The sequence below is a fragment of the Aotus nancymaae genome, unplaced genomic scaffold (genome assembly GCF_030222135.1).
Source record: "Aotus nancymaae isolate 86718 unplaced genomic scaffold, 86718_ANA_hifiasm-v0.15.2.pri h1tg000029l, whole genome shotgun sequence".
Classification (NCBI taxonomy): Eukaryota; Metazoa; Chordata; class Mammalia; order Primates; family Aotidae; genus Aotus; species Aotus nancymaae.
Window position 1 is genome coordinate 37,122,539 of NW_026988442.1, and position 25,286 is coordinate 37,147,824.

General features: G+C 49.2%; 1 protein-coding gene and 1 long non-coding RNA gene across 2 annotated transcripts in view; one reads left to right on the forward strand and one right to left on the reverse strand.

Annotated features, from left to right (window-relative positions):
• LOC105727558 (uncharacterized) overlaps positions 1–25,286 on the reverse strand; it is a 183,302-nt gene that overhangs the window by 144,148 nt on the left and 13,868 nt on the right. The window contains exon 3 of the long non-coding RNA XR_010344484.1: positions 19,710–19,761. This is a non-coding gene — a long non-coding RNA (uncharacterized LOC105727558). The remainder of the gene's footprint in view (positions 1–19,709; positions 19,762–25,286) is intronic.
• Positions 13,892–23,384, forward strand: CIMIP1 (ciliary microtubule inner protein 1). The gene is made up of 4 exons (XM_012467517.2): positions 13,892–14,018; positions 16,208–16,289; positions 18,087–18,188; positions 22,896–23,384. The coding sequence occupies exons 1-4, from the start codon at positions 13,951–13,953 to the stop codon at positions 23,055–23,057; spliced, it is 414 nt and encodes a 137-aa protein (XP_012322940.2). The 5' UTR covers positions 13,892–13,950; the 3' UTR covers positions 23,058–23,384.

Here is a 25,286-nt window from a genome sequence, read left to right on the forward strand (position 1 = left end):
GGTTATTTGGAGCCTGTTGGCATGAGTGCGTGCTGGGCACCGGCCTGAAGCTTCCCTAGTGCCCCCCATTCTCTCATTCATTGTCTTATTCATCTGTCTATCAAATACTTGTTGAATGCCAACCAAGAGCCATCACTGTCTTGGACTCTGAGAGTTCATTGTTGCGAAAACTCAACTAGGAGAACCTGCTAGGAAGGCACACTGTTGGAAGAGGACAAGGTGGCACAAAGAATGGGGTGGGCATCTGGCCTGGTCTGGGAAGGCTTCCTGGAGGAAGTGGCAGCAGAGTTGCATTCTTAGGGAACAAGAAGAAATGGAGAGTGTACGCCAGGCATAGCAAGTGGCCAGTGCAAAGGCACTGAGGCGGGAATTTGCCTGAAGTGTTTCCTAGATCCAAACCAGGCCAGTGTGGCAGGAGAGAGTCAAGGTAAATGGGTCAGCCCAGGAAGGGCCTGTGTCCACCATGAGAAGCCTTGACCTTACCCTAAGAGCAAACACGTTGCCCTCAGCAAGCACAGGCTGCTCGCAATAGTCCAGCCCTCTCTGTCAGGTGGAAGGCAGTGGAAGGGGCTGTGCGGCCATGCAGGGCCAGGCAGAGCTGAGCAGGTTGGGGAAAGGGTATGAACTCTCTGCTTCTCACCCCAGTGCCTGCGTCCATGGTTCCCTCTGCCAGGGCCACCATCCTCCTTGTCCCCATCATTTGCATCTCAGATACAGCAGCACGTCCCCTTGACCACTCAGCTGAGCCAGGACAGGGTGGATCCTAAAGGAAGCTCTGGCCCCCTCCTTCAATGCCCATGTGGAACTGGATACCATCATCCACCCCACAGGCCAGGAGCTCCTGGAATCTCAGGCTGGGGCATATACACCACCATTCCCTCTCGCCCCCTGTACCTCACGGGGCCCACCACCCACTGGGGCTGACAGAAAGAAAAATCTGTAACAACGGGACCATGCCAGCTTGCTTGCTGCTGTACATGCATGTGTGACACTCACAAATTATTTGTGAATGAATGCATGAATAAATGAAAGGATGAATGAATGAATTTCAGTGTGAACTGAACTAAACTGGAAAAAGCACAGTTGTGAACCTCTAAAGCTTCCAGAACTGATGACAGCAAGGATGTCTGACACTTCTCTGGCTAGGAAGCTGAGGTTTCTAGGAGATTGCCAAGCTGCCAGAGCCACCTGTGATCACCCGACCACACCTGCAGCCACAAGCACTGAGCGATCCCTCGCTCTGTGGCCCAATTTCCCATGCACCTGCCATCACCAGCCTCCGATCTCCAGCATCTCCCACAGGGTCTCATCCTCTATCGTCCCCACTCCCCTGCCACTAAGACCCTGAAACTCACTGTCACCACTAGCAGCCCACTGAGAGAGAGATTCAGTCACAGCCCAGGAGGGTGCCCAGAAATCCACCATGAGGTTGCAGCAATGTCATCTGGCAGAAGAGCAAGGAGTGGCAGAGATGGGAGGTGCCCTCCTGGGCCAGTGAGGCTACTGGCCAGGGTGGGTGCCTTTACACTTTAGAGATAGGCTCTCTGTGCTTACCAGATGTGCGGTGAACCCTGTATCTCACTGATTTTAAAACACACATTATTTCACAATTTACCATCTCTGAGATTGAGATGCAACTCATGACTGATTGGTGTATATTGGGTTTAAAGGGCTGAGTGGGGACAGACACTTGGATGGCCCTGAAGGTTCACTTTCTCCCTCTTTTGAGAGATTAGCAAGGAGCTAGCTCCACAGGACTGAGTTGCCTCCAGGGAGAACAGACTGCTACCAGACGACAGGCACCAAAGGCCGCCTGCACTACAGGGTCACTAATAGTGGATTAGACAACCCTTGGCCCCCACCCCTATCCATGGGTAGAGCGTTACAGGGCAGGATCCTCTGCCTGAGCCCTTTCTGAGGCACTCCCCATCCAGCGGTGCCCAGCCCTGCACACCTCTCATGCAGCTGTGGGAACTCAGAGATTATATGTGCCTGGCTACTCCTCTGCCAAGTCTTCCTGCAGTGAATTCAACTTTAAATGTACTGATATGCAAGCCCCCTTTCCATGCCATGGTATTTTCATGGGACATAAAGCAGTAGAGTCTGATAACCAAAGATATTTTAGATTTCATTATATGCAGTGATCAGCTGTCCTGGCTGTCCTGGTAGCACAGCCATCTTGGGCCTCAGTTTCCCCATCTGCTTTACAGGATAGTGCCTACCTTGGATTCATTTTTAAACACCAGAGTATCACAGGTGCACAATGCTGGCACTAAGTGCCCAACAAACATGGACGATCCTGGATGAATGGGCTGCAGCCATTAAAACTTGCAATCCTGTATAGAAAAGGCCAATGCCTTTTTCTAGTCTTTCCCAGACATTTTTCTGAAATCCCTGTTTCCTGGGGAAGCTCTACAGAGAACTAATGTGTGCCATTTTACAAGCAAGTGACTTCCATAAGAGAGCCCAGTGCACACTGAGGTGTGTTCTGCGCCAGGCTGGGCAGGCTCCTGGGAAGAGTCACAACATTCCAAGCAGATATTTCTGGGAAGATCCCCATGGCAGGTGAAATTGCAGAGTCCTGCCTGATTTTCCCTTGGCAACAGTCATGCATTTCTCCCCTAACATCTCCACCTTTCGGCCTTCCTTTCCTTCTTGTTTCCAATATTTGTACCCTCAGGGAAGGCCCACTCGTGAAACATACCCCATGTACTTCACACCTATGAGGCTTGGTGAGGACGTGGCCCAGTCTACTCGGGAAGATGCTACCACCCTCCCATGACACAGGTTGATATCTGTCCTAAGATGTTTCATGCACCGAGTTGCTGGCTCCTCCCTGAACCTTGAGGTGGGTACCATTATTGTGCCCATGTTATAGGGACAACTGAGGTTGAAAGAGGCTGGGGGGCTGGACTGAGTGCTCACAGCCAGGGGCTGGCAGGGCTGGGATGTGGAGCCAGGTTCGTGAGGCCAAAGGACCCCACCCTGGAGCCACCAAACCACACTGAGCCCCGCCTCCACGCTCGGCTCCTGGGGAAGGTCGGAGTGTATTGAGCCAGGACAGTCCCAGTCCCAGAGTTTGTCTAACCATTCACAGGCTGGTCACATCCTTCTCAGAGCCTATGATGCCGAGCATTTGTTTTGTGTGTTTTGTTTAGGGTCTAGGAAGATTTTCTGGATTTAGAAACCTGGGCCAGGGGCACCTTCTCACTATGCCTATGAGATCTGTGCAGGCACACAGTGGCCTGTACTGTGGGTGTTAGTATCCACGTGTGTGCCCCTGAACAGGTTTGCTAGGGCTGTCCTAACAAATTAATACAAACTGGATGGCTCAAAACAACAGCGATTCCTTCCCTCACATTCCTGGGACTGGAAGTACAAAATCCAGGGGTCAGCAGGGCTATGATCCCACCAGAGGCTCCAGGGGAGGATCCTTCCCAGCCTCTCCCAGCTTCTGGGGGTTGCCAGCAATCCTTGGCTTGCGGCACTCACTCCAATCTCTGCTTCCATCTGTACGTGGCCTTCCTCCCTGTGTGTTTGTGTCTCTGCGTCTGTACATGGTCTTCTCATTCTCATAAAGACATGTTATTGGATTAGGACGCTGATAACCCAGTAAGACCTCATTTCAATTTAACTACTTACATCTGCAAAGGTCTGATTTCCAAATAAGATCGCACTCACAAGTTCCAGGTGGACAGGAGTTAGGGGAGGGGGCGCCATTCAACCCAGTCCGCCTCTTATAAGATAATTGCCTTTCAAGAGGAGAGCTGGTGCTATCTGACTGATCTATGTTGGCTGTCACTAAGTGTTTGATAAATAACTGGATACATGCATGCACTGGGCTTGGAGGTACCGATTCTTACTGGCAAATGTCACAAGACTCTGAAACCTGCCCAGCCTATGAGTGCTTTTAACACCAAGAGGGACCCTTTGCTCCCTTCCTAGGTCTCTCTTTAAGCTGGCAGCAGATATATCCACCCTCACCCCAGGATCCTGTGAGTGTTGAATGTAAGGTGCAGGGGCTCTCAACAGGTTTCGGGGAGAACTTTAGAAATGCTGGGGTAGGGAGGCGTTTGGGGGTTATCACAACACTAGTGCCTCTTGGTGTGCAAGGGAAAAGGCTGTCCAACAATAAACAAGGCAGTCAGGACCCCAGAGCAAAGTCCCCACCCCAAGGACTTGGAAATAATCCACTGGATGTGCCTGTCAGTGAAAATCCTGCTTTGAATTATGTAAGCCTGGAACCACCTTCCCTTTCACATATAAGTACAAGGTCTTCTCACACATAGAAATACACAGTCTTTTCTGTGACACTTTATTTGGCTTTAGTTTCTCCGAAATAGAACTGCTGGATGCAGTCAGTGAAAACCAAGAGATGTTTCATAAAATCACATCACCAACAGCAATGTCACTGTGGTATCTGAGTGGCCAATATGCTCTACCCTGAGTCAATGGCATCTGGGGCGACACAGTGTCAGGGTGGCACAGTCATGAGGTGGCACAGTCAGGGGGATCCCACCCACAGGCCTGGCCACCTGCCCACCCCCCTTGTCTCACAGTGCAGCAAAGCCTGGAGGATTTCAATGCCGATCGTTCTATTTTCTTAGTTTATCTTACTTTCCTCTCATTTCTCTGTGATTTCCTAGCTAGGGCATTATATTATCTGTGAATTTTATTACAGGACAGTGAAGGGGATGATACAAAATATCTGTTCTAAAGCAGGAGGAGTGCCAGCATGGCCAGGGCAGAGAGCCACCCGGACAATGAGTGACAACTGGCAATCCCCGCCTGGCTGGGCAGCAGGGCTCCCTTGGGGGTGTCCTGTTTACTTGGGCATACTGATGAGAGACCAGAGCCAGGAGCAGTGGGACCAGGGGTCCTTCCAGCCCAGGCTCTTCACTGGGGCCAAACCAGAACCAAGGAGATGGAGCTGCCTTCCTGAACACACAGTCACATAGAGACAGGAGTGGGGCTCGGGCGAGGCTGCCCCTCCTCCCTTCAAGCAAAGGCCCTGAGGACGACAGGGGACCCTGTGAGCCCCAGAACTCAAGGTCAGTCTTGAAGAGTGAGGACCATGTGGATGCAAAGTGGGTTTGGGGAAGAACCAGCAAAGGGCCAGAGGCGGGCTGAGCCTCCCACATTGCGTGGCAAGTGGGCTGGACAATGAGGTGAAAGGCCAGGTTGTCTCAGTGCCCCAAGGACAGTCCTGAGCCCAGGTTTCCACAGGCCCCAGCACAATGGACTCACCAGCAAAACACCTTCTGCATTCCAGACAAAAGAAAAAAATTACTTTCCTGTAAAACCTGATTATGGCCAACGTCATAAAGCCGATTGTCCCAGGAGATAAAAGCAAAATTGCTCTGGGTCACCCTTTTTCCCTCAACAAGGAGCAGTGAATGCATCGTGCTGTGACAGGGTCTTAAATAAGAGATAAAGTAGAAGTGACAGCTGAGTTATAAGCAAACGAGAGCCAGATCATTGCGCATCTATAAATCAGGGAAACCCACCTCAGGCAAAGCCACAGAGTCACTCTGCTTTAATCCGGTCCAAATGTCGTGGTGTCTTCGCCGATCCTCGGGGGCTCCACTCATGGCATCCAGCCCCAGCCCCTGGTCCCACCTCAGAGGCACCTGTGACACGGATCCACACCCCCCCAACGTCCTCGGGCCCCCACACCCCAGCAGCACACATTTGCTGGGTATGCCTGCCTCACTTTGGTCATCTCTTTAGGAACCAACGTGCCTCACTCTGGATCCATGTGGCTGGAGTGGCCGCGGGACCCCAGCCTGTCCATCAGCTTCTGTCCTCTGACCATGGTGACCATGGTGGCACATGACCCACACAGTGCAGTCGGAGCCCCTGAGACATGCAGAGGAGCAATGGGGAGGACAGCATCCTCCATCCAACCTGAGGCCTGGAGCAGCCAGTGGCCACCCACAGAGGGGCCTGCCTGAGAATGGGCCAGTACAGGGGAGAACAGAGCCAAGAGATGAGGAGATCTCATTCTGACGGCATTCCCTGAACCCCTGGCTACAGCCTTACCTGAAGCCTCTGGACTCTTCAAACATGAGAGCTAAATGAGCCTCTGTCTTTGTGCAAGCTAATTTGAGCTGACTACCTAACCGTTTCAGGCAAGAGAGTCCTTGCTGACACATTCTCCTCATTTCTTCCATATCCCCTGTATCTTTCTCTCCAAACCAAATGCTACTTCTCTGGCCTGGGCCTCATCACCAGGCATCTAGACATCATCAGCAAACCCCCAGCTACACCCTGGCCTGCAGTGTTGCTTCCCAGTCCATACTCCAGGCCAGAGGCACCTACACAGAACAGGTCACAGTGTGCCCCTCCTGAACCAAAGCCATTCAAAGGCATCCAGCTAGGACAAAGGCGCAGCTGATTAGCAGGACAAACGTAGGGCTCTTACATTCATCAGGGAGCCTTGGGAGACTCCAGCAGCAGGCTTCCTTTCTTCTTGGAGGTTCCAAACTTCCTCTGATCCAGCAGGACTTGCAACTTGCTTGGGTGAGTCTAGGTGACCCCAAGAGCCTGGCACTCAAGACCTCACATCCATCACGGACAGTGTCAAGACATCACAAAAATTTCATAAATTTAAGACTCTCAACTTGCTCATTCTCTCTCTTTCTCTCTCTCTCTCTCCCAATCACAGAGTCTAAAAAAAAAAAAAATGAAGTTCAGCAAGGCCGACTGCAGATCACAGCCCCTCAAATCTGTACCTGCTGAAGTTCCCCCAGATTCCCATCCCAGTGACTGCCGATCACAGCCCCTCAAGTCTGTACCTGCTGAAGTCCCCCCAGATTCCCATCCCAGTGACTGCCGATCACAGCCCCTCAAGTCTGTACCTGCTGAAGTCCCCCCAGATTCCCATCCCAGTGACTGCCGATCACAGCCCCTCAAGTCTGTACCTGCTGAAGTCCCCCCAGATTCCCATCCCAGTGACTGCCGATCACAGCCCCTCAAGTCTGTACCTGCTGAAGTCCCCCCAGATTCCCATCCCAGTGACTGCCGATCACAGCCCCTCAAATCTGTACCTGCTGAAGTCCCCCCAGATTCCCATCCCAGTGACTGCCGATCACAGCCCCTCAAGTCTGTACCTGCTGAAGTCCCCCCAGATTCCCATCCCAGTGACTGCAGATCACAGTCCCTCAAGTCTGTACCTGCTGAAGTCCCCCTAGATTCCCATCCCAGTGCCCCCGCTAATCCTCTGCAATGATTAGATGGTCAGGAACCAGGAGCCGTCGCAGCTGCGATTCCCATTAACTGAGTTTAAAAGACCTGGCACGTATGGAGTTCCTCTATAATCACAGTGCCAGCAAATCTCTGAAATAATAGATATTTCCAACTTAGCCTTCTGGGTTTCATAGAGCCCCCAAGCTTTCATTTAAAATCCATTTTATATGAAGTTATCTGAAAATGAACAATAGGAGTCTCAAAGAGATGTCTCCCCAGACACTGGTGTGAAGGCTGCTGAAAGAGATCAATCCACAAATCCATTTGCCTTTTACATCAAACACACAGGGTCCCAGTGGGTCTCATCTCCACGTCCATGATAGCAAAAGGCCTCTCCTTGCCACAAAGATGAAGACCACATTTCTTAACCACTCATGCCATTTGGTGTCCTGGGTGAGGTGACCATCCTCGGAATGGATAGAACAGCCTTCGCTGTACAAAACAGGTGCCCACTGAGGGCCCATTATGTGCTGGGCACTCTCCAGGTGGCAGGGCCTGGAAGGAGAAGTGACACTTAGACCCCAGATCACCCACTGGGGGACAGCCTTGCCCATTGCTCACTCTATGTGCCAAACTGCACCACACAAGGAGTGAGGCACATAGCAGGCCCTTAACAAATACCCACAAATTTTCATTTGAAATACCTTTCACTCAAGTCTCAGAGAGAGAGAGTGGGAAAACAGAAAATAACAATGCCATTCACTCTCTCCATAGTCATTCAAATTGTTGAGACTGTTTTTTGGGAAATGACACATTCCTGTCTATTATCCATCTAAGGGGCCTAAACAGATATATTCCAGGCATACTTGAAATTAATCTTGTTGATGACTAAGGGCATCTGGACCTTGGTTTCCATCTGTATAGCTGTGTGACCATGAGCAAGTGGCTCAACTTCTCTGATTCTGTATCTGCCTCTGCAAAATAAGAATGATCATAGTCTATGTCATGGGGCTATTATGAGGATGAAATATGGGATGCCTGGGAAGTACTTATTATTGGAAGTGCTTAATAAATTTCAGCTATTACTTCTGCTACTGTCATCATCAGATTGACAGCTCAACCGTGTACACAGTATTACAAGTTTCCCTAGTGCCACCCAGTTGAGTAAATGAATAAATGGATGCTGTAATTTTATGGAAAAGAACCTCCTTCCTCCCCCTTCTACCCAACGATCCAGTTTTCCTTCCAGACCTTCTGTCTGACCTTCTGTGGGCTACAGAGTCTGTTGTCATCCTAGTTAAGTAAAATGGTCTGGAATCCTAGAGAATTACTGCACTTAAATTCCCAGGCAAGTTCAGTATTTGTGACTGAAACCTACATCTAAACCCTTCAGAGGCAAAAGCTCCATTCCCCAGCTGTCCACATTTCCAGAAAGGCTCCTTCCCAGGAATGGAAACTTCAGGGCAGGTGGAAACGGGTTGCCCATGGACAAAGCTCAGGATACCCTCTCCGCCTTCACCACTAATGGCCCCCAAAGAGGGCTTCCGGGCACTTCCCACCTTAAATGGCCAGGACCACTGAGTGGGGTTCACACTTAGAAATCTAAGTTGGTTCTCTTCCTCTGGTGTCAGCTGACTATCTCTTCACACAGGGGTTGGACTTTTCTCACCTCCTAAGAGCTGGCTCAAGAGATGCCAGGAGGAGGGAGCAGGATGAAATTCACCCTCAGCCTGGTGTGCAGCCTCTTATTGGGGGAGCATTGGATAATTAGGCCAAATAGAGGGCAGGCTTATGAGTGACTTTCTAGGTGCAGCAGGAGGGGTGCGGCTTTGTTCTTCTTCAATAAGACCCAGAGAGTAATGCTAATTGTTACTTTAGGTGTGTGGAGTGGAGACTATTTGTGAAGCAGGAGGGGAGTTCGTGGGCTGCGACTAGAGGGCATAATGAGTGTGGAAAGAGGAAAACCTTCAGGTCCCTTAACCCGAAGCTCAGTTAAGACATCAAATACATTCCCTGCAAATTGGCACTTTCAGCTCTAGCCTCCATGCTTTTGTTGTGCAGTCAAGGTAATGATCACCCGTGCTGCGAGAAAGGCATGCGGGCTGGCAGAAACCACTCACGGCACAAAGCATTCTTTGGTTAAAAAAAAAAATCATAAAATAAAAAAGAAAGCTGTTTAAGCTTAAAAACTAAAAAAGAAGTGGTTGGCTCCAGTTGTCGACATGTTTTATAAAGCAACAGCAAAATGAAAAAAATAAAAAGTAAACTGTCCCAGAGAACTGAGAGAGGGCCAAAAATATTAATACATGGGAACATGGCGAACCTTCTGCAAGCTGTAAATATTTTCTTAGTTTCCCACGTGTAGTCAGCAAGTACGGCAGTTCTTTTTCTTTCTCCGCTCTTCCTGTTGGAAATCTATGTGGAATAACAATTTTGCCAGAAAAAAAAATTAGATTGAAGAAATTGTGTCTGCCAGGGGCTCATGAATCGGTTTCATATATCAGAGAGAGGGGTTTTCAACCCCCAGAGCGAGAGAAAAGGAGGAGGATATACAAAACAAAGAAAAAACAGACCTCCAGAGCTCAAAAATAAAAATAGAGATTGATGTATGTGAATGTCTTAACTTGCTGAGCATGGGACATGGACCAGTGAAGAAAATCACTGAGGGCGGGGGCAGCACCAAAGGTTCAAGATGCTCAGCTCGATTTGAATTTCAGATAAGTGAGTGATTTCTTAGTAAGCGTACATTACACCCCCATGCAACTTGAGTTTAACTGGGCACCCTGTATTTTTATTTGCTGAATCTGGCGGCACCACCAAGTGGGAAAGGTATTTCAGTGGTAGGAAGAGCAGCTCCCAGTGGTTCTGCTAATGAAGGACTGCTAATGCACATCCTGACTGGACAGAGCGAGCCTGTGGGTCTGTTCATAGTTGGTTGAAACAAGAAAGGAGCCTCGGGGGTGACCCAGGAGATAGGCGCCTCAGGATCTCTAAGTCTGTGTGTCAGCTGCAGTGACACACGGCAGGTTCCGACATGACCCCACCAATGCTGCCATAAGAGGAAACCTTGCCTTCTACGGACACCACCTCGGAAAAACCTGGACCCGCGCTGCTTCCTCAACCCTCACCTACTGCGTAGATTCACAGCCAAGCTTCAGCCTTGAAAGTCATCTCAGAAGAAATAGGTATCTTCCCTAGTTACCAAAGAGAAGAAGACCCAGAAATGTCGGCTCTCTGTCTTCCTCAGGAGTTCTACCCCTAGGAAGGAAGAAGGGCTGCCCTCTGAGACCAGGGTTCCTCACTGAGCCAGTTCTCCCTTCTGCAAAATGGTCACAAAGCCCTCTGCAAGGGGTTGCTGTGACCATACCTCAACGGTATGAGGCTGCTCTCACATTGCTACAAAGAAATATCTGAGACTGGGTAATTTATAAAGAAAAAAGGTTTCATTGGCTCACAGTTCTGCAGGCTGTACAAGACACAAAATGCTGGCATCTGCTTGGCTCTGGGGAGGCCTCGGAAAGCTGCAATCATGGCAGAAGGCCAAGGGGAAGTAGGTGCATCACAGACCAGAGCAGGAGAGAGGGCGTGGGGAAGGGGCCACACACTTATAAACAACTTGATGTCACAAGAACTCACTCATGATTGCAATGACAGTACCCAGGGGATGGTGCTACCCAGGGGATGATGCAAACCCGAGACCTGAGCCTACATCAGATCCCAAAACCCGTTCATGAGAAATTCACCCCATGATCCAATTACCTCTCATCAGGCCCCACCTCCAACACTGGGGATTAGAATTCAACATGAGATTTGCAGGGAGCACAGATCCAGACCATATCACCATCAAATCAAAGCATGCAGTGAAGTGCTCCGTGGGAGCTGGAAAATGCTGGCACCCTGAGGGTGACCAGGACAGCCTCAGCCTCAGCCTCAGAGCAGAGCCCAGAGGGGCAGTCCCTGGTGTGTACAGCTCTGGGTCCTCCCTCACCTCTTGAGAAAGAGGGAACCCAGCCTTCCCAGGGGACAGCCTCCATCCACCAGCCATCCACAGCCTCTCCTTCAACACTGACATCCTCAAAAAGCAAACCCCTATTCCACCCAAAGCCACATTTCCATCTCCCCACACCTTCAAGTGTCTTAGATTAAGGGACCTGCCTGACCCTGACAACAAATATGATAAACCAGGAGTGGAGCCCACCATTGTTTGGGAGCCCCGCTGTCAGGCTCCTGCGGAGCTCTCGGAAGTGTAGTCATGATCCGCTTTTCCAGATGAGGAAACGCGGACTCAGAGTTGTTAAGGAACGTGCCCAACATCATTGAGATGACACAGGCAAACCCGAGACCTGAGCCTACGTCGGACCCCAAAACCCGGACGCTTATCCAGTACTCTACCCATTTCTAGTCCTGGACCAAGGCGACCCTGTGCAGATATTGCCAAGGATAATGGAGAAGACTAGCAAACTCGTATTCATCCTTGAAAACCCAACTCACTCATCGCCTTCTCCATCCTCTTCTGTCTCATCCAGGGCTGGCTCTGAATCACATATACCCTACCCTACTATCATTTCATATAAAAGGCTGCGCTGTCATGTAGCTGCATTCACATCTGCTTCCCTGCTAGACTGAACTCGCAGGAGACAAAGATTGCCTGCACCTCCATTTCTGTACCCATTCCATTTCCATGGAACCTTCCAGCTGCACCGGTTGCCTTTGCATTCTTCAAACACCCCGTGTTGATCCTGCCTTGGGAACTATCCCCCACACTACATGCTCCGTGGGAAATTCTTCTGATCTTCCACGGCAGATCTGGGCCCACATGTCTCCTTCTCAGACAAACCTGCCCGGACCACCTGTTTAACACAGCCCCACAGCCCCTCTCCCGTCTCTGCCCTCCGCCTCATGCCCTCATGTGAATCTTTCCCTAGCGCATCATGCCTCTCTCCCTGGCACCATGTCACATGTGCATTTGTTTCCTGGCTTCATTATCTGTCTTCCCACTTGACGTGTCAGCTCCAGGGAAGCAGGGATCTTGCAGGTCTGACTCCCTTCTGGCACCAGACACACCAAAAACTCTCAACGCACATCCATAGGATGAAGGAACCCTCCGTGACTGGCATATATAGATGCTCAGTTAATGAATTTAGTCTTAATTAATCATCTTAACAGAAATGTCTCAAAACCTCCTGAGGGTAGAAGCGGAATTTGTTCTTACTACATAATGGATTTTTCGTCCTAGCCATCCACTTATTTCCCCCAGAATATCTCCCCCTCTGTTGTAGGAATAGTGACCTTGGAGAACAGTCCAGGAAGAAACCCCCAGCTTCCTGCCTGGAGATCTGTCCACCCTCCTCTACCCCACTGGCTTGCAGCTGGCTCAGCCGTGGGCCTGGGGTGTTATATATTCATTAATTAATCAAATCAGCTCCAATGCCAGCCTCTGCTTGCCCCTTCACTAATCCAGCTGAGGGACAGTTGGGACCACCCCAATACTGGGGAGCGAGTGGCCAGGCATTTCCAACAGCCAAGAAAAGCACCATGTGCTATGAAAGGAAAACATACCAGCTAAGCTCCCCTCAAAACACTGCACAAAAGAACAAATCTGTTAAGGGAGGAGGCCATGGAGACGGACCAGGGAGAGTCTCAGATACCCAACTGCTGGATCCACACAGGCTGGCATCCTCCCAGAGCAGTGCCCTGGTAATTATCTGGGAAGCTCAGCTGAGTCATGCTTCCTACTTTCTCAGTGCCCCCAGGCAGGCTCTGGACACATGCTCATCTCATGGCTGCTCAACCAGAAAAATGACCCCCTACCTCGTGTAGATGATCCCCTTGCTGTTGTCTCAGACCCATTTTCCAGCTCTAGATCCACAACAGTGGTGATATGGTGGAAACCTAGGAGGTCAATGAGTCAATCAACAAACACTGACTGAGCACCCCAGCCATAGACAGGGAAAGGTGATAGGCAGGGAAAAAGAGAGTGTGGGGTGGTGGGGTCCGAAGGTAACATTATCCGTGGATTTCATTTAGGGATTGTTATGAAGAGTGGACGCCAACCAAAATGCATATTTTCTCCAAAGACATGCGCGGTAATATTCACATCAGCACTTTAGTGGTGGACAAAAACACAGTGCTCATCAGCAGCAGATGGAATTCTGTTCAGGAGCAGAAATGAGCGCCAGGGCCACTTACAGCAATGGGGGTGGTCTCTCAACCACGACACTGGGCAAAGGCAGCCAGGCACAAAGGGCAACATCTGGATGGTTCCACACACACAAAGTTCAAATTACGGCAAAGCTAATCTTTGCAGAGGGAAGTCAATGAGATCCAGGGAGGAGCGGTGAACCTGGGGCCGCAGAGGGAGGCTGGCAATGCTTTGTTTTCTAACCTCCAGGTGCTGGTTACGGGCGAACCTTCCCTTTGACATACTTCATTAAGTCTGTACACTGGAGTTTGTCCACTTGTAGGTGTGCATACTTCCACTACGGATTTATATTTTAAAAGGTGGGGTGTTAGGTCTGGAGGTTTCCCGAGGTTTTCTGCAGAGGAGCAAATGGGCTGACAGGTGGACGAAGGGCCCAGACCTGAGCAAAGGACGGCAGAAAGCCCCGACCTAGCGACGCCGCGAAAGCACAGCGACCCCACCCTCACCAGGTGCGGCGCCATCTCCGCCTCCGTTGTGCGTTGCCTGGCAACCGGTCTCCGGGGAGACGCGAGACGCTGAGCCCAGGGCCTTTTGCGGGGCGCACCGAGCCCCCAGGCCCCATGGCGCAGAAACCGCTTAGCACCGCGGCGGCTGAACGGATGAACCTTGTGGCTCAGGATGAGTTCTGGTAACGCCTGGGATCCCATAACGCGGTGGGCTTCCGTGCTCACCTGAAGTGTGCACACCTGGCGGTCTCAGTTTCCCCACCAAATCCAGGAGGTGGTAGACCATTAAGCTAGGGGCGAGGGGCGTGCGCTAAGGATGGTCAGGGGCCTTGAGGAAAGGGGGCGACGTTAGGGACATGAGAGCGACAAGAGAGCCTTTCTCCCTCTCCCTCCCCCTCTCCTGTTAGCCCCCCCACGGGAAGACGTGAGAGATTGGCTTTCAACAATCAGCACAGATTTGCTTGTCGAAATCCAACCTAACATGTTCATGTTTTTTGTTTTATTTTTTTTTTTATTCAAACCTCAGCATCCAGCCAGAACATCTTCATGTTTTTAAGACTGATGGAATTTTTTTAAATCCTAATATTTGTTCAATTTGAAGGAAATAGATGAAAATCTCTTGATTTTCCTGGGTTTTGAGTATATATTTTAACTTTAAAGATAGATCCATTTTCTAAAAGATGTATGTCCAGCAGATGTTTGTCATGGATATTTTTAATTGACATGTTATCTGCTATGTATTATTGCATCTCTTCGAAGGTTTCACTCATAAGGGAAGTTACTGATTCAGATGCAAGTGGGTAAGATGTAGTAACAACAGAACATCCTTGTTTATCTTCTAAACCTCAATGATTCTATTTACCCTCTCTGTAATTTTTACCATTTCCTTGTAAAACCTATATTAGTCACTTCATATTTGTCTTTACATTGGTTTCACTTGATAAATTGATTTTACGGAAAAATTTATGTCACTCTCATCACTCTCATAAGTAGAAAACCTTTATCATTTGGCATAAAATGCACACTATTTTTTACAAAATCTTTATCCAAGCATCCCGACAGGAGACACTACCAGAGCAGGATCTCTTCCCTCTGTCTGAAACGTCCCTTCCTCTCTTCTTCACCAGACAAACTTCTGCTCATCCTTGAAGCCAAATCTAAATGGCCCCTCCTCTTTGAACAGGGCCCATGGCTATTGAACATTTAAATTGTACCTGGTCCAAATTGGGTTGAGCTGTAAGAGTAAACTCCACGACAAATTTCAAAGATTCATACCCAAAAAAAAATGATTATTTAAATGACTGTTGGCCAGGTGGCTCACGCCTGTAATCCCAGCACTTTGGAAGGCCAAGGTGGGCAGATCACCTGAGGTCAGGAGTTCAAGACCAGCCTGGCCAACATGGTGAAACCCTGTCTCTACTAAAAATACAAAATTAGCTGGGTGTGGTGGCACGTGCCTGTAATCCCAGCTACTCAGGAGGTTGAGGCAGGATAACTGCTTGAACCCAGGAGGCGGAGGTTGCAGTGAACTGAGATCACACCACTGCACTCCATCCTTGGCAAAAAAAGAACAAACCTCCATCTCAAAAAAAAAAAGTGTCACCTATTTATTTTGATGTTCTTTTTAATGTAGCTACTAGAACATTTAAAATTGTGGCTTATGTTACATCTTGATTGAAATAGACTCTGCCTTAGATGCTCACTGTCCAGTGAAAAGAGTTGACCAGGATCTCCAAAACTGCAGGATGGGGATATGCAGATATTGATTCCAAAACAGAAGAAACTAGAAAAATCCAAATGACTAAATGTTTAATTGGATGTTTGCAAAATGTGACATGCCGGCTCGTCTACTCCAATTCCACTCAGCTTGTGTGTAGTTAGACATAAACAATATTAGCATGGAGCAAAAGCAAGGTCAGATTAGGGTGGGGCAAGTGAGGCACCTGGGCTGCAATATTTAGGAAGTGCTCAATGTCAAGGTCATACAGATGCTGACTCTGCACTTGCAGGAGGCAGGGAGTGAGCACCTCCTTTTCTTTTGCACCTCCTTAAGTTTGGGGTCATAGGGCCCCAAAATGAGAGGTCTGGTACCTAGAAGGCCCCTCAGGCAGAATCGGCCCCCAGACCTGGCCTTACCTGGCACACCCTCCCAGCCGTAACAGCCAACCGGCATCTCTCTTTCTTTAGCCGTGTGTCCCCCTTGCTGATGGGTGGTGCTCAGTGGTGGAGGTTCTCACACTCTCTGGCACCTCAGTCCATCCCTGGTGCAGAACCACTACCCAGTCGATGTTCATGGAAAATGGAAATGCTTCCCCACAGACCCCTTGAACTTTTTCCATGTTGCCCAACACTCAGGAACTTTCTTTTTCAGGAGATACCGTCTGAAGGCTGAATCAGAAGCACGGCAGAACTGGCCCCAGAACTGGGGGTTTTTAACAACCCCTTTTGAAGAGGTAAATATAAATTTTATGAGCCCCAAGGTTATAGAATCAGTCATTTCAAAGAATGAATGACTGCGAAGTCTATAATTTGCTTGTAAGAATGAAATTAAAGAGCATGTTGTAAAGATCGCTAACTCTGAAACCAGAAGCTTCCCGCCTTTCACAGATTTTTGAGCACTGACCGCATGCCAGGCATGTTCTACGTGCTTCGGTAGAACCACCTCATCGAATCTGTACAAGAACCTCTGTGCAGAAACAGGTGCTGTTTTATGTCCATTTTACAAATTAGGAAATTGAGCTCCAAGAACTGCAGTCACACAATTGATAAGGACCACACCCAGGTAAGAAGCTGGTGGGTCTGATGCCACGGCCATCTGACCTCAGACTTCCCATCTGTAACGTGGGATGAGTCCTCGCCTGCCTAACTGAGTGACTGCAGGTACAAGAAAGCCATGGAGATGTCGCCCGGCCAGAAGGCCAAATGACCTATGAGGGATTCTTGGGAAAATGCTGTCAGTATTCCCTAAAGATCACAAGTCCCAAAGTCTACAGGGACCAGATAGGTGACAGAAACAGGAGATAGGGCCAAGCATAATTAATCAGAAGGGGTGGGAACTCAGGCAAAGAGGCCACTGGTCCTGTCCAAAGAGGCAGCCAGCGTGAGCCCAGCCAAGTGCAACCACATGGGAAGGCCAGCTGCATAGTCCCATTACTTAAGAGAGTCCAGAAAGCCAGATGTTTACATGAAATCTTCTGCATCTAGAAATGAAATGCTTATGTGGGCTCCGGCGGGGTGCTTATGTGGCCACCAATATGCAACCTCTCAAACTTCAGTACAGAACACGAGGAAGGTACATTTCTTTGGAGAGATGCAGAATTAATTAAAACACCACATCATTCAAAGCATCCACGATTCACAGCAGCATAAACCCCGTTGGTAATTCATCCCACCCCACTAGCTTTGAAATTATGCTGCTCTTAATGAGGGTGTTTTTAATTCTTAGAGAGTTCTACAATTTGAAATGTTATGCATAGAATGAGTTCTTATTAATATAATATGCATAGTCTATATTAATATTCCTTATATGTAATTAAATTGTGTTTTCAAAAAGCTTGACATTGCTTTAAAAATTAAAAGGGGAAGCGGAGACTCTCCTCTAACATTTTAAAGTTGGTCCTGAAAACATTTTGGCATTTTTGTTAGATTGTTTATTGTTGTTATTGTTTGAGACAGGGTCTGGATCTGTCACCCAGGCTGGAGAGCATGACCTCAGCTCACTTCAACATCCACCTCCAAGCTCAAGCCATCCTGTCACCTCGTCCCAAGTAGCTGTGACCGCAGGCACATGCCACCATGCCCGGCTACTTTTTGTATTTTTTTGTAGAGACGGGGTCTTGCTAAGTTGCCCAGGCTGGTCTTGAACTCTTGAGCTCAAGCAATCCTCCCACCTCAGCCTCCCAAAGTGCTGGGATTACAGGCATGAGCCATCACACCCAACACTTTTTGGCATTTTTAAATTTGAGTCTATAACTGGCAACATTTTCTCAAATTCCCCCACAGGGGATATCAATCAGGAGGCTGCAGTGAGCAACAGGAGGGGACGGAGACTGGTCTCGGCTTTGGGTGCAGCAGGCCTGTGTTGAAGTCCCCATCCTACTTTCCTAGTGGCGTAACTGAGACAAGCCTGTGCCTCCCGTTTCTATGCCCCAATTCTGTGCCTGCAAAATGTGCATTCTCGGGGAAACAATGGAGAGGACACTTCCCCAGCTTCAACCTGAGGCTTCCCGTCTCTGGGGATTCTATTTCAGTTGATCAAGGGTGAAGAAGAACTCCCCACCCCAAAGCCCAAAATCGAGCTTCCTGAGCGTTTCCACATCCGGCCAGTGACCCCAGTGGAGAAGTACATGAAGGTTTGAAATGTTGTTTTTAAATACTCATTTTCCTAAGTAAGAAATAAGCCCCGGTGGAAACCAATGGCTCCAGGCATGCAAAGCCAGTGCTGAAGGTAAGAGCACAGCGGTGCCAGGTGCAGCGTCCAGGTCCATGCCCTTCCCAAACCCAGCTGTGGGAAACACGCCAGGTAAAGTCTACACGTGCAAGCGCCATGACCTCCTGCTCTGCAGAAGCAGAGAGAAGCCAGGAAAATGGGGTCCCTGCGTTCTTTCAGCAAACATTTCCAGAGTGTAGGCAGGAAGGCAGGGCAGGTGCAGGCAGGGGCTCTGGAATCAGACCACCAGATCCCAGCGCTGTTAGGCTGCTCACCTCCTGTGTGGTCTTGGGCAAGTGGCTTGACCTCTCTGTGTCTCCCCTGCCTGTCTTACACAATGGGGGTTAATGGAGCACCTACTTCAGGGAGTGCTGTCAGGGCTCAGCGGGGTGCCCAGCACGTTCAGAGAGTGCCAATGACAGTCAGCTATTACTAAGGTGCAAGAGCTTGGTTGGGAAAACAGTAATGAACAAGAAAACAAGACCCCAGCCCACGTGTCTGGGTCTGGAGAACCAACATTAACCAAGAAAATCAGCTCCATTTGGATATGCTGTGCCAGCGCCACAGAGGAAGCAGGCCAGCGCTGTCACAGGGAAAGAGAACTGAAGGATAACCCGGCACCAGCCCTAGGAAAAGTATTCTAGGCACAGGGAACAGCACGTACGAGAACCCTGAGGTGGAACACAGGCTGCTACGCTTCAGGAACAGCAAGGCAAGGCAATGTGGCTGGAGCTTAGAGACCTTGGGTGGCGGGTGGGGCAGGAAGGGAATGTGTGAGCAGAGAAGGGATGTGAGTGGAGAAGTGGGCAGGCTAGAAGAGGGAGTTGCAATTGGAGTGGAATTTACAGCAGAAGCCACTGGAGGGCTGCAGGCAGACCTGTGGAAGCATGAGACCTGCCTATTCCAACGATGGCTCCGGCTGCTAAGTGGAGAAAAGATGGTGGGGAGAGGGACAGGAGTGACGGGACAGACCCAGAGAAGAGAGGCCTGAGACAACATTCCCACCTGAAGCCTCCACCGCGGTGGACAGGGGTCAGATCCCTCTACAAGCTATTGAGCTCCCTATGTCTGCGGGCCCGTCTCATGGGTCTGTCATTTTGGTCCAGGGTTCTGCCCTCTGTCCAGCTTTGGAGAAGGCGGTTCTGCGTGCTGACAGAGAGAGCAGATGAAAATCCAAGAGGAAGGCCGCAGGGCAGGGGGAGTTCAGCTGCAGGCCCTTTTCCTGCCATGCCCACGGTCTGATGAGGTAGCTGGCATGCAGTGAGCATCTGGTGGGTGTGCATCTGTGAGCCCCAACAAAGGAATGAATGAATGCGCTCCATTGAGTTATGGTGACAGTTTTTCCCCCGATTATAAAGCAATATAGAGTCACCAGCAAAAAATATTTAGAAATACAGCAAAATATAAGTAATAAGATAATTAAAACACCCATATAGACTCTCACCCATGATGAACATGGGGTGCTCCTTCCAGAGGTTTCCCACGCATCTCTCGACCTGTAAGAGTAAGCACCCCATCAGTTTGAGTTATTATTATCTCTTAGCCACTCACTGTGCTGACTGCTTTGCATGGGCTGTCTCACCTTATTTCCACTGCAGACCCGGATATTATCACCCACAAACCCATTTTGCAGATGGGAAAACTGAAGCTTAAAAAAAAGTTGAATTCCTTTCCCAGGCCACACAGCAAGTGTGTCTGATTCCAGAGTTCTGCTCTTAAATGTCAAGCTCACCTATTCCTCAAATGTATGTCCATGTATATGTATATATACACACCTGTGCACACACACACACCCCTACATATATTTTTCAGATATATGTCTACAAATCAAACTGCACAGGCCGCTTTGTAGTCTCATTTTTTCACTTAACAACATACGCTGGACATCTTTCCATGAGGTTAAGAAAAGCACTCCAAACCACTGTCATAAGAATGGCTGCATCTTTCTCCACTGAGTGGCTCTGTCTTAATTTATTGAACCATCCCCCTATCCCTGGGCATCGAAGTTGTAGCCAGCATGAGATTTGGGAGAATAACACTGCAAGGAGCACCCTTGTAGACACAGCAGTTTGCTCCAGGTCAGTAATTTTCTTGGAATTAGTGCCTAGAAAAGTGATTGTTCAGATGAAATGCACATTTAGGGAGCTCAACCTCCTGTGGCCTAGAACCCTGGGCTGGCTGGAGAACAAAGGAAGAGAGGCTGGGATGTGAGTCTGACATTTCTCCAGAGCTGTGTTTTAATTCTGCCAACCTCCACCTCCACCCCAGGGGAGAATACGGTGGCGCGGGACCTGCTTAGGGTCGGTAGTGTCCCTTAGCTACACGCTGCCTCCACAGATACCTTGCCTGCCCATGAGACTGGACCTTCCCTTTACCACCAGGGCCACTGGGTCTGCTCTGTGCAACCACAACTATTCTTTTTTCAAAGAAAGTGCCCCACCTAGATACCAGAGAGGTGTCCCCTCCTGGAGGACGGGAAACAGAGAAGAACTGTCCAGGCACCAGAACAAACTGAAACATGGTTTTCTCCTGTGAGAGACTCCTGTCTAGGAGCAAGGGCCAGCTGTTAAAGTCACACTCACCAGACAGAGCCTGTGGGGTGGCAGGGGTAAAGACAAGGAACTTGATTCAGGTGAGAAAGGTCCCCAGCCTCTGCTTCCCTCCAAACTTCCTTCCTTGCCCAAGAAATGGTAACTGGCTTCCTTCTTCCACCTTCCCATCCTCTCACTGGTGACCAGGGCCTTTAAAAATATATTTATTTTTAATAGGTAACCTTGATATCTAAAAAGGCATGTGATGAGATGCCTCCTTTCCTCTGGAACCCTGGAGCCACTGTTACCAGTTTGTCACGTACTCTTGCAGAGACAAGGACATTCATGGGCCTCTGGCCTTATTTTCTTATCACACAGCTTGCACCGTACTTTGAATAGTTTTGTATATCTCTTTTGTCTTGGAAGTTTATCTCATCCTTCTAAACCATTGCATGGTTTACCACGGTGTGGATGGGCCATAGTGAATGAGGCTCCATGGGTGAATATGTAGCTTATGTCCAATCGTTTGCTATTACAAACAGCTCTGCAAGGCATCCCTTGCACCACCATGAATGTGTAGCTGTGTAGCTATCAGGATCTTAGAATGAATGACTCAGAATAGATTGTTGGGTCAAAGGGTGTTTGCATCTGCACTTTCAAAAACTAATTGCCAGGCCGGGCACGTTGGCTCACACCTGTAATCCCAACCCTTTGGGAGGCCAAGGCTGGTGGATCATCTGAGGTCTGGAGTTTGAGATTAACCTGGCCAACCTGGTGAAACCCCATCTCTACTAAAAATACAAAAACCAGCCTGGCGCAGTGGCATGTGCCTATAGTCCCAGCTACTCAGCAGGCTGAGACAGGAGAATCGCTTGAACCCAGGAGGCAGAGGTTGCAGTGAGCTGAGATCGTGCCATTGCACTCTAGCCTGGGTGATGGGGCAAGAGTCCGTCTCAAAAAAGAAAAAAAAGATAATTGCCATATTGCCCTTACTCCTATAATGCCCTTGTTAATGGCGCTGTTTTCATCTCTTTGCACCTCTGCTGGGTGAAATATGATGCCTCATGGTGAATTTCAACTGCATTTCTTTTACAAGTTAGATGAAGACTTGGAAGTTAGTCTGTGTGCTCCCAAAGGCCTGGCTGGACAAACAGCATTGAGGGCTGCTCCCCTTCTGAACAATTCTGCCTGTAGCTGGTTTGAGGAAGCTTTGGCCCCTCTGGCATTCACTGATGACCCGCCCTACATGTAGCCTTGCAGGAGACTAATTTCAGGAGTTCATCAAGAACATGTGTTAAGGTCCTTCGTCCACCACCAGCAGTAGCCAGCCCACTCAGAGCCTTCTCCTCCTGCCACTGCCTCACCGGCAGGTTCCATTAGTAAGAGTGAACTCATAACCCCAAGCATATTAAACCTCTTCATCTCAGTTCTTCTGCTAGAACAAATATCCCGCACTGTTGCCTTTGTTCACATCCCCTTATAAGAGCAGAACAGATCATTTCAAAAGAAGGGGAACTCCTGCCTAAACATTTACCCTCATTTTCCAAAAATGTCAAATCTGTCCAAGGAATTGACAAATGAAGTTGTGTTTTTTCACTCCAGATAGAAGCCCATTTTCCTTTTGGTTTTTAAAATTAAATTCAGTTGCTTTTCACTCCTGTGATCTCCACGGTTTGGAGTGTGTGTGTATATACACAGATATATTGTAGAGCCTTCTCATCAAAGCAGGGTGAGGTACCCCTGCCACAATGCCATCTAACAATAGTGCCATGTAAAAGGGCAGTGAGAACCGTAGCACTTGATACTTCTGCATCTTTTCTTTTTTTTTGTGCTTTCTTAGCAAATAAAAATGATTTTGCTAGAGATCATGAATTAAATATGTTAGCCATTACAAGATAGAGAAACGTGTTTGATGCTCATCACTTCTAGGAAAGATGTGTGCCTCCAAATCCACCTTATTGGAACGTGCTTGCTTTCAGTATACATCAGGGAGGCTGGCTCTTCTTTCTGTCTTTTCCACCCCTGCCTCACATGCCGATGCTGGGTGCCTAGTGTCTCTGTGTCCCAAGGTCACTAAAACCCCTGCGTTTCCATTCCAGATCCTTCCATCCCCACCAGTCCCACAGACCACCCAGGGCTTCATCGGCTGGAGATCCGCAGTGCCAGGCCTGAACAAGTGCCTGGAGCTGGACGATGAGATCAGAAGCTGCAAAGGGACGTTCGCACGAGAATTGTGCTGGCCCAAGCAGGGCGTGCACTGAGTCCAGACGGAGCTTCCGCCCTGGGGTGCTACATGTCGGTCGCCAGGCACCCGGGGCCATGCCAGGGAAAGGAAGATCTCTCCTGAATCCCCAAGGACACAGTCCTCTGTGTACTTGCTCATGGGATGTTGCAAAGAACACAAAGTGTGCCTTAGACATTCTCAACTTATCAGTCTCTCACTTCCAGAATGTTCACGTCCACTCCCATTCTTGGCTAATGTAATAAACAAGGCTTCTCTCATTTGTTTTTAATACCTTGGGAATTTCTGTGCAGGGCTTTTAAAAAAAAGTGATTCCATTTTAAAAATATTTGTCTAGGTCCATTAATGTAGCTTTCAGTTGTACTCATCACTATCCTTATTTATAATGAACTTGTTGATCGGGTGTTTCTGTATCCAGATATCCCTGGGCCTGTATTTCAGGAAGAATCCCTGAGAGCTCCTTGCCCAAGATAGTCACGATAAGTTAACAGCTTTAAAAGCAGAAATGAGCCCAAGACTTGCTACTAGGCATAGATTCCGAGGAGAAAATGGGCTTCCCAAGCCCTCTAAGAAACCCACCGCTGGTGACTTGGCCCAGCTACCCCCAGCCCAGCACAGAAAGCTCCAGGCTGGCCAACTGGGCCATTTTCCTTCCCCCAAAACATCAACCCCACAGTTACCATTTTCTTTCTGAATGCTGCCTAGCTGTCTCTCTTCTCCTAGTCCTACAAATGGGGGCTGGGGGCATCCAGTGTCCAGCTGGCGAGAAGAAAAAACCAGCATGTCCTCAGTACTCATGAACTGGACGCCAAAAACTAGGAGAGCAGAGTTTGCAGCAGCCTGTGGCAGCTGGTTTGTATTTCATTTCTGAGGAGTAAGGGGTTGGTGCGCTCTTCAGACCTGGCATAGACGGGGCAGGAGGGGTGTGTTCAGTTACCCACCCTCCATGGAGGCACAGGCCTTCCTCCCCTTTGTTGGTCAAGACTCACTGTTCCTGGGACTGGGGCCCGGGGGACTTCCATTGGGTAGGACCCATTTACAAGGCCCATCCACCCAAACACATCCTGTTCACCTTCCCGCCCAGCCATGGATGGGTGTGCTGGAGCCAACCCAGGAATCCCTCCACTAAGTCCTCTGAGAATCTAACTCCTCTAAGCCCTGAACACTGGCTGCCACCCCTCTGGCATGTTCCTAAAGGGACTCCATGATTTGAGGGACACTAAATACCAGGGGACAGAATTCCTATCAAATCTGGGCCCCCAAATCTCAGAAGCCCAAGCAGAAGAGCTGCTCTTATTCAGGGACTCTGTTCTCTATATAAGTTACCACCCTCTTTCCAAGGGTCTGGCTGCAGACACCAACTACTCTGAACTGAGAACAGAGCCACATAGCAGACGCCTTCCCCCAGCCACTTAGATTGTTCTCTGTCTCCCCACACTCCTTCTTTCAACTCCAGAGTGGGAAACTCCTAGGTTGGCATGGGCTGCCCAGCCTGGAAGAGCCGAGACCCAAGAGAACAGCCCTTCAAGGAGCCTTTGTCATTACCTCTGAGTATGGTGCCCACACACATTGCTGGGCATAGGGGCCATCAAGAAACTTCATGGCTATTCAGGTTCTGAGAGGCTGAACTGTGTCCCCCAGAAAGATATGTTGACGTCCTAGCTTCCAGTATCCACAGAGATGAACTTAGCTGGAAATAAGGTCATGGCAGATGTGATTAGTTAGATGAAGAGGAGTCATATAGAAGAAGGGTGGACTCTTAATTCCATGTGACCCATGTCCTCATGAGAAGAGGAGAGAGTGACATGCAGGGAGGACATGCCACGTGGAGACGCAGACATGCGGGAGAGGGCACCATGCCATGGCAGAGGCAGAAATGGGAGGGATGCATCTACCCGCCACAGGATGCCAACATTTGCAGGCAAACCACGAGAAACTAGGAAGAGGTCAGGAAGGATTCTACCCCATAGATTTCAGAGGGTGCATGGCCGTGCCAATGCCTTGACTTCAGACTTCTGGGCTCCAGAACAGTGAGAGAAAACGTGTCTGTTGCTTTATGCTGCCCCATGTGGGGTACTGGGTACCACAGCCCCAGGAAATGAATATTGCCTTGAACACAGGCTGCCTCCTCCTCTCCTCCCCTACTCAGAAAACATCCCCCTCTGACCATGTGTCTTTCATTGGTCTTGATCTGGGCTGTGTCTATAAGAGACCAGATCACATGGCCCCTCAGACTCCAAAGATGTTT